This window comes from Papaver somniferum, chromosome 1 (assembly GCF_003573695.1).
Source record: "Papaver somniferum cultivar HN1 chromosome 1, ASM357369v1, whole genome shotgun sequence".
NCBI lineage: Eukaryota > Viridiplantae > Streptophyta > Magnoliopsida > Ranunculales > Papaveraceae > Papaver > Papaver somniferum.
Window position 1 is genome coordinate 242,248,113 of NC_039358.1, and position 16,852 is coordinate 242,264,964.

At 40.7% G+C, this 16,852-nt stretch overlaps 1 protein-coding gene across 1 annotated transcript; it reads right to left on the reverse strand.

The window, feature by feature from the left end:
• Positions 1-13,149: 13,149 nt before the first annotated feature.
• Positions 13,150-14,352, reverse strand: LOC113274832 (F-box protein At3g07870-like). The gene has a single exon (XM_026524235.1). It carries the CDS (start codon positions 14,350-14,352, stop codon positions 13,150-13,152), a length of 1,203 nt encoding a protein of 400 aa, XP_026380020.1.
• Positions 14,353-16,852: the final 2,500 nt, after the last annotated feature.

The window sequence follows — 16,852 nt, forward strand, 5'->3', positions numbered from 1 at the left end:
TCTGTTACCCTCAGTTAATTACTTTCTATATATAAATAAGATTTCAAGATTGAATTGCCAACTTTACTCTGAAGAGTGGGAGTAAATAACGCTTTAAGGACAGCGTACTAACGCATCTCAAGCCATTATTGATGTAGGCTATTTTAATATCAAGCATGTTAGAGGGACGACATGGTTTATTAGAGGGACGGCACTGTGGTAGTAATGTCCCTCTAGTTGGTTAGGTGATGTCCTATAGGGGGTGTAAATTTACTAAGTTATCCTTCCAATTTTTTAACCTAAATCAAAGCTAAATTGAAAATTTGGTTCTTTCTTCTTCTCTTATCCTCCTCCCATCAACCGTAACCTCCATTAAAACTCAAAATTTCATCGTCTTCGATTAATCGACGATTCGAAAATTAATCAAGGGTAGTGTAATAATTTATATGAGGTATGTTTTGAAAAATCAGTTACGATTTGGTTTATTTTTTTCGATTTAAGTTTAATTTCTATCAAAATTAGGGTTTTAGATGAAAATTGAAATTGGAATTTCTGGGTTTATGTGAGTTACAGTTGATTTTAACTCAATTACGAACTTGTTGATGGTGGTTTTTAGCTTAGGGTTAAAATCATAAAACTGTACATCCGACATGACGTCATTATGACCATTAGTACATTTATTGAATCAATCAGCACGCTTATGTAAGAATTACCGGGGTACCTTTTTTCTACACAGGTCATGTTCCACGGCAGAACCCTTAACATTGACTAACATCACCTAAACCCTAATTCTCATGCTACTGCGCCAAGGCATACCCACCATGCCAGCCGCACAACTATGCCAATGGCAAACCATGACAGCCACATCTACCGCGCCAAGGCATGCCAACCATGCCATCCACATCTACCGCGCCAAGGCATGCCAGCCGCACCACTATGCCAATGGAAAACCATGTCAGCCACATCTACCGCGCTAAGGCATGCCAACCATGCCACCCGCTCCACTGTGCCAATGGAAAACCATGCCAGCCACATCTACCGCGCCAAGGCATGCCAACCATGCCAGCCGCACCACTGTGCCAATGGCATACCATGCCAGCCATAGGAATCCGCGCCAAGGCATACCAACCACGCTAGCCGCACATGTGCCAATGGCATGACCAAACACTTGGACCCATGCCATGCTGGCCTTCCCTTCACGGCTGCTAAAACAAAGGCCTGCAACAATCAACGACCATCTTTCAATCTTGGGAGCAAATCCTAGTCGTCCAAGGTCCCCAACCAACGCATGGCAACCTTTGGCCCAAACCCTAGTTTGGTCACGCCCAAACCACGTCAAGGCATGCCGCGCAAACTACCTTGCGCCAATCAAAGGCCTGCAACAATCAACGACCATCTTTCAATCTTGGGAGCAAATCCTAATTGTCCAAGGTCGTCAGCCAACGCATGGCAACCTTTGGCCCAAACACTAGTTTGGTGACGCCCAAACCACGCCAAGGCATGCCGCGTAAATCACCTTGTTGCGCCAACTACCTTGCGCCAATCGAAGTAATATGGCCATCTACGGTCATCTTTTCATCCCAGGAGAAAATCCTAGGCATCTGAGGTCGCCAGCCAACGCATGGTAACTTTGGCCCAACACCAAGCCCTAGTTTGGTCATGCCCAAACACTTGGCCCCACCGTGCCCAAACGTACGCGCCATGGCCTTGGCCCCACCATGTCAAGCCATTCGCGCCACCTTGCCTTGGCCCCACGACCGTGCCATGGGTTTGGCCCCACCATCCCAAGCCATCCACGCCACGTTGCCTTGGCCCCGCAACGCTAAACGAATGCGCCATGTCCTTGGCCCCGCCATGCCAACCCGCCGGCGCCACATGCCAAGACCGTCCGCGCCATTCACCTTGCTGCACCATGTTGGCCTTCCCTATGCGGCTACCAACATGAAGGCGTGCGACAATCAACGATCCCCCTTCTATCTTAGATGCAAATCTTAGCAGTCCAAGGCTACCAGCCAATGCATGGCGAACTTTGCCCCCATCTTGGTCGCGCCTAGCAAAGCCAAAACCCTAACTTTTGGCCGCGCCTAAACCAGATCATATTAAAGCCACACCGATCATACTTTCATGTCACGGGCTACCAAGCAAAGGGTTGCGATAATCGACGGCTACCCTTCTTCTCAACATTCAAAATCTCGACTGTCGAAGGTTGCCACCGAGCCGGCTAGTCCAAGCTCAACTTGCCGAACAAAAGCAACATGCTGCATGTTTTCCACGAAAACACTCGAGGCATCAAACACATGTCACAAACTGGGGGATTCTCTTTGGGTATTGGTTTGGCGTTTTACAGCGTGCGGCGTACACTGCGCCGTTATAAGAAAGTGTAATAAGAATGAGGCGGTTAGTAAACATGGGAAGTAATGGTGAAACGCTTTCTTTTATGGAACATCAATTCCAAGCGTGACCGGTCATCACCTCCTCCCATTTACTCACCCATTTATCATTTCTTAATGAGACCAGAGTACGCTTCACTTCGACTTGTATAAATCGGTCTTACCTATTTCCAACGAACAACAAGTTCAGTCAGGAGCAATACAACACTCAGAAACATTCGCTAGCTTTCCATTTACGAGCTTCCCATTTTCTGATATAAGTCGTGAAACAACTACTCTTCCAGAATCAACCTGGTCTCAACACTTTCTTCGCTTCTGTCCCCAAAACCAACCCATTCTCCTTCACTTTGTGACCGAAGCAAGTCTGGAACGACCATTTCTTGGTTTAGGACGTATTTTTACAGATTGATCTCTCGAACCTAAAGTACTCCCTTGCAGTACATTGTTTAGGGTTTAAACTCGTTTCTCACCCACACACCCGAAATTACCAAAATCAGCAGAAATCGTTTTCACCCTCAAATAATTGGCGACCATAGTGGGAGATTGATCTTTCGGTTACAATGTCAATTTTCGACCATTGATTTCTTGCTTCGACCCAGACATCAATACGGTAGAAGCAGGCGATCCGCTTAGGGATCGATGACTCAGTTACCAGACGAACCGATTATCAGTCTTGACACGCAAGGGATGACTGTGGACTTCCTAGAGTTTAAAAGTGAACGATCCAACCAGTCTTGACGCGGCAAGGAGCGACTAGGGACTTCCCAGAAGTTAAAAGAAAAACGATCTTCTCAGGGATCGACGAATCGATCATCAAGTGACTCAGGGACGACGGGGGACTTTCCACAATCGCGGTGTTTCCCACGAAAGTCGGACTTGCACCTGACTCGTTTTCGTTAGCAGATCCAAAAAACCGAGTAAGTCTTGCGTAGAAAAAATACATGGTTTATTATTTCAAGTTTTCACGGGAATGATAAAACCGATAGCCATGTTATGCTTCATCCCATGTCATCTACCGACACGCAACGTTCATGTTTCCATATCTTCCCTGGGATGTTTGTGATACTTACAATCATAACCAAAACATCATCATCCTAAAACAGTTCATCCATAATAATAATCCAAAACCCTCATAGGTAACACTTGTCTATCACCCAAAAATACAGAAAATCAAAACCATAAGCCAGGTGTTCCATTTGCCTTTAAAAAAAAGAGAGAATAAAAAAACGAAACAAAAGAATTTCATAAGACATAAGTGCATTCAAAGGAAACCATTCAACGGTGTTTTTCTCTTCTCGAAGAAGGCGTCCTTCGTCATTTAGAGGACCGCCTGTTTCAGCTCCAACTCTTTGGACAACCATTCGACCTCCGCTTCTTGTTGTTTGACCACATCCGCGGAAGGACCTTTGGTCACCTCGGCCTGCAACTTTTGGATCTCAGAGAAACCATAACGCCCAGTTCTTCGTGGAATCCGTCACCTACCCGTACGTACCTACTTTGCATAATGACGATTACTAGTCACTATTCATGAGGTAACCGACACTACTACGGTGATGTTCGAAGAGAAGAACAAGTACTTCTACAAGTTTATGAATGACATACCAACGGCTAAGGTTTACACTAGTTCGGAAGAACAATATTTCTACATGTTTATGGAAGGCATACCTATGGCTAGGGTATACACCAACACAAGAAAACAAATTGGAAGAGAAACGCTGGAGTACAGACCGGGAATATGCTTGACCACTTTATTGCTACCGCGCCACGCCAAGCCAGCGTCGTGCCAAGCCAACAGTCCGCGCCACGCCAAGCCAACGCCGTGCCAAGCCAGTGCCCATTCCAAGCCGATCCAGCGCTAACAACTTTCATCTTCCCAGCACCAGCAACTTGCATCCTTCCAGCGCTTACAACTTGCATCATTACAGCAGCTTGCATCTTCCCAGCACTAGCAACTTGCATTCTTCCAGCGTTGTTTCTGAACTCCTAGTAGAAGGGAATCAACAACCCAATTTCATAACACGTAAAGATCAGGAATGGTCTTCAAAATCGAGGCAAAGAAAATCAACAACCCCCTGAGTTCACAAAGACTCTCTTCCTGTCAGGAGATGCATGATTTCTGGGGACTTCGCCCACAAAATCGTGCAGTCTATGATGAAACACTTATGTGAGATTTTGTATTTCCCCAAGGCGCAGCGTCAAGACATATTCGCATCCATCAACCGCACTGCATCAGAGAAGCAGCTGTTTCCAACCATAGAAGCCGTTCCCAAACCCTAACTTCTACTGGAAAGCACGATTAATAAATGGAACTGGGGACTTATAACCATTGTTCGCTTGAAGGGTGTCTAGTTTGACAACACACTGGTTAACGCAGCCGTTCCGCTTCAACGTTCGCTCGAACAGCCACTTCACGTCAACGTCCTCTAGCAGCGGCTCCGCTTCAACGTTCGCTCCAACAGCCACTTCACTTCAACGTCTGTTTGGTTTTTTTAAGTTTCAACATCCTCTCCAAGGGCCGAAGTTGCTTCAATGCCGCTTCTTCCTGCAAAGGGTCATACACCACGTTCCCCATGTCAAGGATCATGAGCACAGCTAGCCATTATTCGTAGTTATGGTCGCCTTTTAATCCATCCCGTCAAAACTCGTGATCATGGATAGTTAGCTCACTAAGAGCAACTGCAATGGTGCGAGTATAACCAAAGATCAAATACCAAAAAAAACGATCAAATTTGAGTTTAGTCTGGTGTGTGACGCTACGAGTGCAAGACTAAATTTGATCGAGCGTACACTATACATTCGCCTGGTGTGGGGCGTGGGCTATACGTCCTCCCGATGGGGGAGATTTAAAAAAAAAATGTGGGGCGGAGGTATAAAGCCCGCCCCACTACAAAGAGATTAAAGAACAAATAATGGGGCGGAGGTATAATACCCGCCCCGTACAAAATTAAAAAAAAATAAAAATTTTCTTTTTAGGGCGGGGACTTTACGTACGCCTGGTGCGGGGCGGGGACTTTACGTATGTCTGGTGCGGGGCGGGGACTTTACGTACGCCTGATGGTGGGGCGTGAAATATACGACCGCTCGACTATATTTGGGTTTAGTCTTGGTCCCGGACCAAATATAGTCTGGAATTTAGTCGATGGTCAGGATTTAATCGATACTCCGTCCCACTGTGTCTGGTTTTTTTACCAAAAATTTGGTTATACTCGCCCACTGTGGATGCTCTAACGCATCCATCCGATCCTTATACTACCATGGATGCCCATACAATTCCATCTAACCTACTTTGTTACCACGACAATGCAATCTCTTCTGATTACATCTGCTACCAAGAACTGTTGCCGCTCATTTGTTGATACCAGCCAGAGCTTCACCACAACAACAATTACTACAAAGATGGAAAAATGTATACCATACTTGGGGACTGAGGATATACACATAATCCCTTCACTGTCAAAGCTCGGGTGACACGGTCAACCAAAAGGCCATGGCCACAACAAAGTAATCTACTCTTCAAGGGTGCAACACAAGAATAGCATCACCTCTCTGTATAGAAGACGCCTTCGACACTCTACGAGGCCGCGGCAGATCCCAAGCCCGCCCAGAGGAAACAACTTCAGAAACTAAAGAAAATCGCGACTGGGCACTGATCATCGCAGTCCATCCCGACGACCATCAAAGATTCGTGAGATAAACTCCAGAGATGCGGCTGAAACAGTTCCCTGAAGAAACATAGGGAGTCACGACAAACAACATAACTCTATCATTTTCTACCTCTTCGTAACCCATAATATTTCATCCATGTGGTATTCTTAGCATCTCGACATCACATCCACATCCAGAAGAATAAAATAAGCTTGGTATGTGGGTAAAATACCCGACGACCACGTGTCAACATCTCAAGGGATGAATACATGATGAGATGATTAGGTAGGAGCACCGAATCATTCTCTAAAAAGGAGGATTTGTCTCAGTTGAGGCAACTGCACATGCGCCACATGAATGACGTGTGTAGGTAAAGGTCTAATCCGCTCACACGATCAAGTCTAAAAAGTAAGACCGCATTTAATGAAAGATAAGAACATGACAGGGGTAGTTGCACATCATGACGGAAGAATCGAACGATCTATACTACGACCCCGAGGCAATAGAGCGCGAGGTTCCCCATAGAAGGCCAACACGATCCAGGGAGAGCGAGATAACTCGGAGGGAGAACCAAGCAAGCCATCACGAGGGATAGTATAGAGCCAGCCCGAGGGCCAACTCACCCAACTCGGACGATCACACCATCACGAGTTTATTTAGACTATAAATACCAGTCCATGTACAAGGAGATGGACAACTTATGTAGTATTAGATGGCCTTTCTACAGAGAATTCATGAGAGAGATCCAGACAGAGATAAAGTGAGGAATCTAGAAGATATTTGTAATATTTTCAAGGGTAAGACCTTATAGTCAATAAGAAAACATCTTCTTCTCCGTGGACGTAGGTCTTCAAGGTCGAACCACGTTATATGCTTGTGTTAATCTTTACTTCATGCTCTTTACATCTTGTTCATATTGAATCTTGTATGTTTAAGTAGTTTGTAGTCTTTAATTTCACTTGGGTCTAATAGTCAGAAAAGATGCAACTACATTTTGGTGCTAGAAACAGGGATGTATGAAGATCTAATCTACCTCCCTAAGAACAACACTATATTGTCTTTCATAATCTCTGTAAGAGAAGTGTTTTCACACTACAAAGTAGATTTCTGTCGAGATAAATGAGTTGAGCTCGGACTCAAAAATGATTTTCACGATCTAAGAAGTCTAGTAGAACCTCAAAATCAACAGATCTACAAGTTTATGTCGTTTTTCTTTAATATTTCTTGTTATTTTCAAGTTTTTTAAGCCTTCCACAAGTAGCTCAGGAGAGTTGCAGATCTGAGAAAATATGGAGCTTCAAATGCTTCGGTGCTCAAACGATCTCCTCCATGAAAGAGCTGGGAAGATATGCTAGTCAGTAAGCTACATAAGGAAGAAATCACCTTATGGGAGTTGAAAAGACGAATTTTTCATGATGTTCATCATCAAACTCAACATAATCTCCAATCTCCTTCTTAAAAGTCTACGTTTAAGTCAAGGGGAGGAATTAATGAGTATATAATCATTCATCAAACTCAAAGTTTGTTTGAAATCAAAAGTTAAAAGATGATGAGGTATATTTCTTAGAATGGGAAAACGTACTCAATCGTCATAATTAGATTCTTTCCCTTTAAGGGTATGGTGTGTTGAAGGAGATATTACCTCGAAAAAAGGGGACTGGAAAAACACTTTTTTCTCCATCATCAACATCTCATGAAAAGAGGGAATGTTTTGACATTTTAAATGTCTCCAAAACATACTGCAAAGTCTTCTTGTACTGAACTGTCCAGTCTGAACTATGGCTTAGTAATTGCACGTGACCTGCAAACTTAGGGTCCCACTTTTCTGAAGAAAAGACAAACTAAGTATTATTGCATATGTTGCAGGGAAGTAATGGTTACAAGACGATCTGCTCGCGTGAGCCAAGGTGAAAATGGTGGAGCCCAAACATAAGGACTCGACGATACGGATCCAGGAGAAGCTCTAGTCCCAGACGAGGGACAACCCGATGACCATTATCGGGAAGGACTAAATGACAATTCTAGCTCCGAAGGCGAGGGAAACCCCTTCGAGAAGAATGATGACATCCATCTTACTCAACCAGGAGGGTTGAATCGCTTGCCAAGGAAAGTAGTAAACACTAAGGTCAAGAAGGACAACCCTTCAGATCTCGCCGATGCTAATGCTGCCATATCAGCCATCCTGAAAGCCCAAAGAGCTCAGGGTGAGAAAATGGCAAAACTCGAAAGGTGTAACAGGAGGCTAAAACGGAAAGCCGAGAAGAAGGTGACACTCACTACTATCGACGAAATCCCAGAGGAGTAAAGTCCCTTTGGACAACTACATGATGACGAACGTATTAACATCCCTGACACCTCCAATGAGGGGACAGCGGATAGGTTTCCTAAGGGAAGCAGAGGTGTGTTCGACCACGAGGATGGTCCATCCGAGGGGTCATCAGATATTGATCCCAAACACAAAAGGGAGAAAAATCAAATCGACGAAGTTAACGGCGAGACCGAGAATCTCGCAGCCACAAACCCAAGACGAGGGGAGAACTCGAGGTCAACTCGTTCCAAGGTTGTTTCATTCGTTGAACAGTCCGACGATGACTCAGAGCGACTTTGAAACACATGCAAAACTGCATTAATAGGGTTCTTGATAGTGCCAAATGCATTCATGCATCTTTGAATGACATTCTCAAAGTTTCCCTACAAATAAACCATTGGTTTGGCTTCATCTGCTGCTATTCGCTTGAACTTCTTCTTCTAATTTGCGTGATTTACCATCTTTAGTAACCATGGAGCAATCCTTATAAATTTCTAAATCTACTAGTGAAGGTGATGCCGACAAGTCTGTGCATTTATCCTTATGTTTGTCATGGGCATCTCAAGTAGCAAGCAATATCGATCTTTTAATCGAGATTTTGACTCGTCTACCCGTGAAATCTCTTCTTGCGTTTAAATCCGTTTCAAAACAATGGCTCTTTCTCATATCTGATTCACATTTCGTTTATAAGCATTTCATTCAGAATCCCCATCTTTCTGTAGCTGGTCTATTCGTATTAGAGCATTGGCCATATTTTGTTGGTGAGTTTTTCTTCCTAGACGGAAGAAAACGTACGTAGTGGTGCTAACAGCCCCTTTGGGAGCCTTAATTACTTAAATAGCCTTGTGCCACAAATCAAGATCTTGCAATCTTACAATGGTATTTTTCTCTGCCAGAGTGGAAGATTATTACAAGGGTTACACCATGCACAATGTCAACTATCACATCTTTAACCCATGCACAAGTCAATGCAAGACTCTTTCGTCTCTGCCTCGAAGTCCATTCAATTTATCTACTCCTATAAACCTTCTCTCTGTTAGCTTAGCTTTTGATCCACTGAAATCGCCTCATCACAAACTTGTTTGGATTTGGAAAGGCGGGAAAATTCATATCTATTTTTCCGAAATGGACACTTGGAGGCTCTCTCATTGTGGATACCAAAAACCACACTCGACGCGTGGCGCCATATGGAAGAAGGAGTAACTTAGCATCTCTAGAATTAGACAAATAGTATCTTAGTTTAGTTTCTTTAATTTATATGTAAAGGACATTTTTGTAAGTTCATTTCTACTCTCTATTACTTACGAAAATATTTAAGAGAGAGAAAAGCTCCCTCATAATAAAATCGTTGCACCTCAGTACATCTATCAAAAATCTGGAGTATTTTGGAATGGATCGTTGAATTGGATCACCGACCTTTGTATTGCTAACTATTTCTGTTGTTACATTATCAATCAAGAGTTAGTAACGAGAGTTTTGTTGCCTTCGATTCCTGGCGGACGCAATGGGAAGAAGAATATGTATTTTGGTCAGTGCTCGTGGCATTTGTATTTCATTGTGAGTTCTGATGAACGGTTGGTTACTCGTCCCATTCATATCTTAGAAATGGAGACCGATTTTAGTGCGTGGAATATAAAATATTTTTTGAATCTAGAATTGTTTCCCATTGCATTCCCGGGTAAGGCTGCGGACTTATCTAGCCTTAACGCGGACTTACTCTATGGATTTTGGTATATTGTTTGTTCAGGAAGAAGAAGATCACTCTGAAGTTAATTTTACAAATACCAAGTGGTAAGTTACGCCTTGGTAAGGTGGTGTCCTACAATACCAGGGAAATGAACTTCAAGGAAATTCATAAGCGCCGTTACGATGGGGCTAATGTGCTTCAATTCATTGAGTCACTTGCCCATGTCTGACTTGGTATCTGCTGTACTTAAGTGGCATTCTATAGTGTGTATTTGAGTAGGAGTAGTTCATTTTTATTTTCTAGTCTATGTTTTTGTATCAGTTTTTTGCAATTGATTTTTTCCAAAGCAAGGTTTTTATGAATTGTGCATGACATATTATTATCGCAAGATAGTTCTTGGTGATTCAAAACACAAACTGCCACCCGCCCCAATGACAGGGTTCACATTAGAAGGCGGCTTTGCATCCCCTGAATTACTGACAGACCACTGAGCCTCTATTTTCATTCCAACTGCTATGCGGTTCTGTTGGATATTTTCAATAACATAGAAAATAAAATTGTTCTCGTTTTTTGTTTGCCGTTACGAGGGGTAGTGTCCTGTGTTGAATAAACACAATGAATGTTAGTCGGGGATGAAGAGACACTTAAAATAGGTGTGATGGTTCACAAAATACACAACCATTCCCAATAGACAACTTATGTGTCTTTTTGAAGTGAACAGACATCTCCAATAGGGCATGAGTTCCCTATAAGTAGTGATGGTTTGTTTTCATTCACACATGGAAAGCATAATAAAATCTCTGATTTCTTTTCTCTCTAAGAATCATCAGAATCTAAATATTGTGTGTTCTTGGTTGGGTTAAGGGAGTACAACTCTTGAACCCAACAACATTGTTAGGGCTTTATTTTATCCTGAAAACAATATTTCGTTGACCGATTGTACTCGCCAATTGTTTGGGAATGGTCGAAATAATTGTTGAAAAGAATCGCAAGGCCTTGAAGCTCCAGTGATACAACATTCTTTTTCGGTTCTCTGTTTTCTTCATCCTCTGTTTTTAGCCCAAATTTCCAGTATTGCAAAGACCTCCGTGTGCGCCGGTGTGGCTGCCGAATAGGGATGATCATGAGCCGGGGACCTTAAATCTCATCCCCTCCCTTTCCCTGGAAAATAAAAATAAAAAATACCACCGTAACCCATAAGAATTGGGGCGGGGACGAGTTATCCACGAGTTACGTATAACTTGTAAGAAACGCAGAAAAGAAAAACCTAGGTTCCTCTAATACAGAGATTGAGACTAGTTTGACAAGAGTACCACAGCTTATGGCAAGCTGTAGGTAGTCTACAAGTTAATGAAATCACATGTAGCAATCTAGAAGACACAGTGGTGATGGGAAGTTAAACATTTCAGATACTTACTGGTTAACTCTCCAAAAAAAGAAAGAACCCTTTCTTGATACTTACTGACTTTCACGAAGGAGCAGATTTCTTGTCAGTAGAACCGAAAGTGAAGGGTCTCCAAGGGTTCATGTTGATAAAGTAACTAATGAAGAAATTGAGGAAGACGCTGAATTTGAGAGAGGCCTCAAATACTTGTTGTAGTTGTAAGAAATCTTACAACTACACTCCAAAATAACTGATTCAATCTCTAGGTGATCATTATGAACTCTTGTTTTATTAACCAAATATCAAGAATGTTTACAAGAATGATTCAAGTATTACAACAATTCTACTTGAAACCTAAGCTCACTTTCTCTCTCTTCCTATTTCTTTTCCAAGACTTGTCCTAAAATCCTCCTAGAAAACAATGACCTCCCCCCGTTATATAGAATTTTACATAGTGGATGACAACTAAGAAACCCATTATTTTCGGGATCACTATGCAACACATTCGCTCATATACAATCGCTCATCTTCGCATAGCATACTTCTTCGCATAATTTTACACACTTTACTCGTGACTTTGCTGACATCATCTGGTGCGTCATCTCAACTTTGTTGCGTGCGATGTTGTTCGCTTAGGTTGTATTCTTTACTTTGCTTGATTACTAACATGTGCGATATTTAACTCCTACACTTGTCACACGAGGAAAAAAGATTGATATCTCAATAGGCTCAATTAGAATGGGAAAAATGGGAGTTCTAGTAAACAGAATCCTATGGAGAGGGCAAAGAGCTTAGACTTGTTTCAGATTCTTCCACGATGAATGAAATTTAAGTTTTCTCATCAAAAAATTTTTGTATGAGTTTGGAAGTTATCGCTTAACATTTTGTTGGTTGGAATTATAAAACTTTCTTAAAAAATAAATCAAGAGTATAAAGCACAGTTTGGCTAAGTTAACCTGTGTAAGTGGCGGTCCAGATTTGTTCTCCCAGATCCACGGCTGTTATTTTCTATGTTTAGTTCTGAAACTCTTCGTTTAAAGATTAATTTCTTTTGATCCTATTTTTCAATGCGTTCCATCACATAATTAGGGTCTTTTATATTTAAAGGGAAAAGAAAGAAATCGACTTCACTCGTCCATTGTTGTTCAAAAAGGTGTTGATGTCCCCCTTGTTTCCAGGTTGCCGATAAATTATTTGTAGAAAAAAAAAAAGAAAAAAAAAGTCGTCTCTATGCTAAATCTTGTTGACAACACAAATTGGTCTCTACGCTAAATCTTCTTGGGAACAGATTCAAACATGAGAGATCTCTGTTGTTTACAACTTGTATGATACTATACGAATGGTCGGAAGAACACATTGGAAACAACTACCCCAGTTTCAAATTACTAGCATCCGATCTCCGGTGAGAACTGAAGAATATACGTTATAAAGAATCTACAGGGTGAAGAACCAATAGGAAACTGGGGCTGCTTCTGCTTTAAATCAGAAGCCAATATTACAATAGCCGTCAGACGTGCAAAGCATAAATGAAGTAAACATGAAGAAGCATCTATTTTTTCTCAGTTGAAGGCTTTTAGTGGTAAACTATCAATAACATTTCTGATTAGTATATAATTTGTAACCGTGTGGTCGTAATTAAGGCCAATAAAGAATTTAACTAGTTACTTATCACACACTGAATAACTAATCACCAAAGGAAAAAGAAGTATAACCGAGTCGAAGAAACAGCTAGCTGTCCCATGTAACTACCGGCAGATCAGGCCCCAGTGCTCTTAATGAAACATCGCTCCTCATGTACGGAATCACTCGAAATACTGAGTCTCTCATCCGCAAATTCATCTAAAGATCCAGTTTCAGTGTCATAATGACCAAGGGTTGGTCCCCTTCCCATATGCCACAATAGAACTTTATTAGTATTTACTTCTTTAAGGGCAAATGGATAACATATTGATGGGTGGCATTCTTTCGCATGTATAGTAAATTCGTAACTACCTTCAAGTTTATGATCCTTCATTGGTTTGAATGACCATATGTCAGTACTGGTGCGATCAACACTGGTGGCATTTCGAGGTGGATGTTTCATAAGAGCAATCGATAAATTCCCTCCTAACAGCAGTAACCTGGCGGATTGGTAACCACCTTTCCCCACACGAGGTGGTATTCTCACAGAACGGAACTTCTCATCTGCTAAATGAAAAGCTACGATCTCTGAGCCGAAGTATGTTACCCAATGAAGAGCTCCATCGAAAAGAATCCCGTTTGCAAAATCATACTTAAAAAAATAGTGATTTGTTATACCTATGTTTCTCCATCCTCCCCTCTTGCCACCTAGAGTGTATACCTGGATTTGTCCTTTGCAGAACTTACTGCTGTTTTTTTTGTAATATTTTCTGCTGTTTTCATCGTAATAAATTCTGACGATCTTGTACTCATTAGTTGAATAAAGATAGCCAAATCCAATCACCGAGAAATCATCATCCCAGACCTTCTTTTCATCTTTAGGTAAACTAACTAATTTCCGAGGAGGAGGAGGAAGACGAACGGTTTCTTTGGTGAAAGGATTACAAATAAAGATAGGATCATCGTAATCGAATTGTTCGCCGAGGTCTTTGTTATTCATGACAAAACAAACCAAACCCCTATGTGAGCCAACTATGAGACGATTAGTGTAATGGAAATCAGGATAACCGAGCGGTGTAAGTGCATCATAAGAGAGTTGCTCTTGGATTGTTTTGCTACTCTTCTCATCATATTCTCCATAGTATAGTTGTGTACGTCCTGGAAGAACATATTCACCCTCAAAAAGAAGATTTATTTTTTTCTCGCGTTTAATATGGTGCAAGATGTTTTTCCACGTTTTGCACACTTCTTTGCCCTCTATCGCATATTCAGAAGGTAAACGAGTAAGTATCTCTGTAATTTTTTCACGAGGAAGATCATGCAGCGTCGTTTCTCCCATCACACTGAAACCCTAACCTTTGTGCAGAACGTCCGTCCTCGATTCGATTCTATATAGGCATTTGCAAACTTAATTTTAGGAAAGCCTCGCAAATACACTTTTACCCTTTTGTTTAAATAGTACTATTTTAGGCGAACCCTTAGGGAGAGTTTATTAAAAAGCCAAAGAACAACAACAAGAGGGACTAGTCCACCACCCCAGCAATCACGAGAAGAAAACATAAAAAATAACGGTAAAGAAATGCGTTGGCTCAATCAATCTACCATTGCCAGCCTGTAAAACACCGTGTATTTTTTTGTAGCAGGCCTTGGACCCATGACCCTCTGCTTGGAAATTAATCCGTGTGTATCTAAATTTAATGATTAGTCATTAGTAGAATTCATCAATTTTTTATGTTGTTGAAGATAAGGAATATATTTACAAGTGACCACGAGTTGAGAACTTATAGTGCACGCCATGCACAAGCCGTTGGCGTAAATGCAAATTCAGCGAATAAATGGTGGTCAGGGTCGTCTACGCCTAGGACGGGATGATCGACCACCCTACGCCCAAAATTTATAAGACACGAGAAAATGGGGACTTAAATTAAAAAAGATAAATTTTTATTCCGATTCGTAAGAGTTTGTTTTTAAGATGGTAAGATCTGCAATTCAAAAAGGTTCTTTGGCACAACTTATTGTGTACTTGCATGCTTCATCGATGTAAATAATATATTTGGATTTAGTAATTGATTAAATTACTATTTTTGTTCAGAAGAATTTTTATCCCGGATAAGCCAAAGGGTAGTGAACAAAACTTTGAAAGTGGAGATTTCATTCAATTGATTATTAGCAATGCTAACTTTTTACAAATTTTTGGTTTACATATATTGAAAATATCTAGGTGGCATATTTTTAAACAGTTTGCAACATGTGTAGTATCCAGGTGATATATTTTCAACAGAAAGTGACATAAAACATGAATGTTCCATATATTTAACTTTAATGTGTAAAAAAAGTCCCCTCTGGAAACAGGCTTCCAAAATTGCCACCCTTAATTGAAATATACAGATAACATCCTTTTGGGGTTTTATAGATATTTATACTCTTATTTAGAAAAGGTCCAGACCCTATTGATTGAGTCAGCTACCACCTCAGCAATTAAATCTGGCAGAGTCAGCTACCAACTCAGCAGAGATATTTATCCCCGTCTTCTTGTTTTTTCCATCAAATTTTTTTCACTTCGTGATCTCCGTCTCTCTTATTTCCTTCTTTCTCAATTTTCAAAATTCCATCAACTTCTTCCTTCCATCAACATCTTCAGAGATTTTTCAGTTTTTCAATTTCGTCTCAGATTCAATCCGCTGCATACCCATTTCGTGAAGAACTAATATATATATATCTGAATATGGATTGAAAAAAGAAGAAAAAAAGAGGTATGATTTAGGGTTTAGAATTATCTGTCATCAATTTGAATTGAGGATTCAATTTTGGGTATGTATGAAATGAAAGTTTAATCGATTTCGTTATTTTAGGTAGATAGGAACTTAGTGCGGTTTGTAGAAGAAAAAAGAAGAGCAGAGCAATGGATTGGGAAATTTTGATGTTTTCCAGATTATGAAACAGGTATTTTCATCAACTTCACTTACGATTTAGGGTAACTGAGCACAAAAACATAAGGTATGATTTAGGTTTTAAAATCTCTTTTTTTCTGTTCATGTCGTTAGAGTATTTGGAACTGAGACAAATGAAAATTTTGCGATTTAATCCGTGGAAATTAGTATTTTGCTTCAGTTTTGATTTTGATTTCTTAGGTTTTTCAGAATAGATTTTGTTTTTTTTTTGTTTTTTTTTTGTTAAATTAGGGTTCATACTTTCATCGCTGTAGCTTGTTGTGAATGAGAAATTTTTATTTATTTGTTTTAAAATTGGGTGTATTATGTTGGGTTTCTCTTTAATTCTTGTTTATCGGATACTAAAGATTTTGTAATACTTGTGGATCCTGTGCTCAGAGATAGTTGGAGTTGTTACTTGAATCCTAGTTCAGAGCATTGACGTGGTCCACCTAAGTTTAAGTGCAGGTAAAAAACTCTTGTCATTCATTACATAATTAGTACTCTTCCTTGTTTTCCTATGCTTTGTCATGGCCACCAAAAGCTTCATTGTTTTAGATTCAACAATAGCTCTAAATCATGAATTTGTGGATGGTTGTAACATGTTGTATGAATAACTATTTAACCACTGCTAGCTCTAAATATGGACATTTCTCGGCTTAAATTACAAAATATATTAACCCAATCAGCATATAATTAAGATAGAACCAAAAATCCCAATTAAGTTACACTAGACTACTGAGTAGTGTATTCCTTTTACCTGCTAACAAGAGATCGACTTTGTTCCCATTATTTTGTAAATTCGATTTGCTGTATGATTCCAACTTCATCGAATCGATTGGGTTTCTTAGCATAATGGTGGCCTTTACACGGATGGTATGATGGTGTTTGTTTGATACAACTTCATTC

Bases quoted from the DNA above. Each gene is read 5' to 3' on its own strand.
- LOC113274832 (XM_026524235.1), bottom strand. From the start codon at position 14,352: ATGGGAGAAACGACGCTGCATGATCTTCCTCGTGAAAAAATTACAGAG.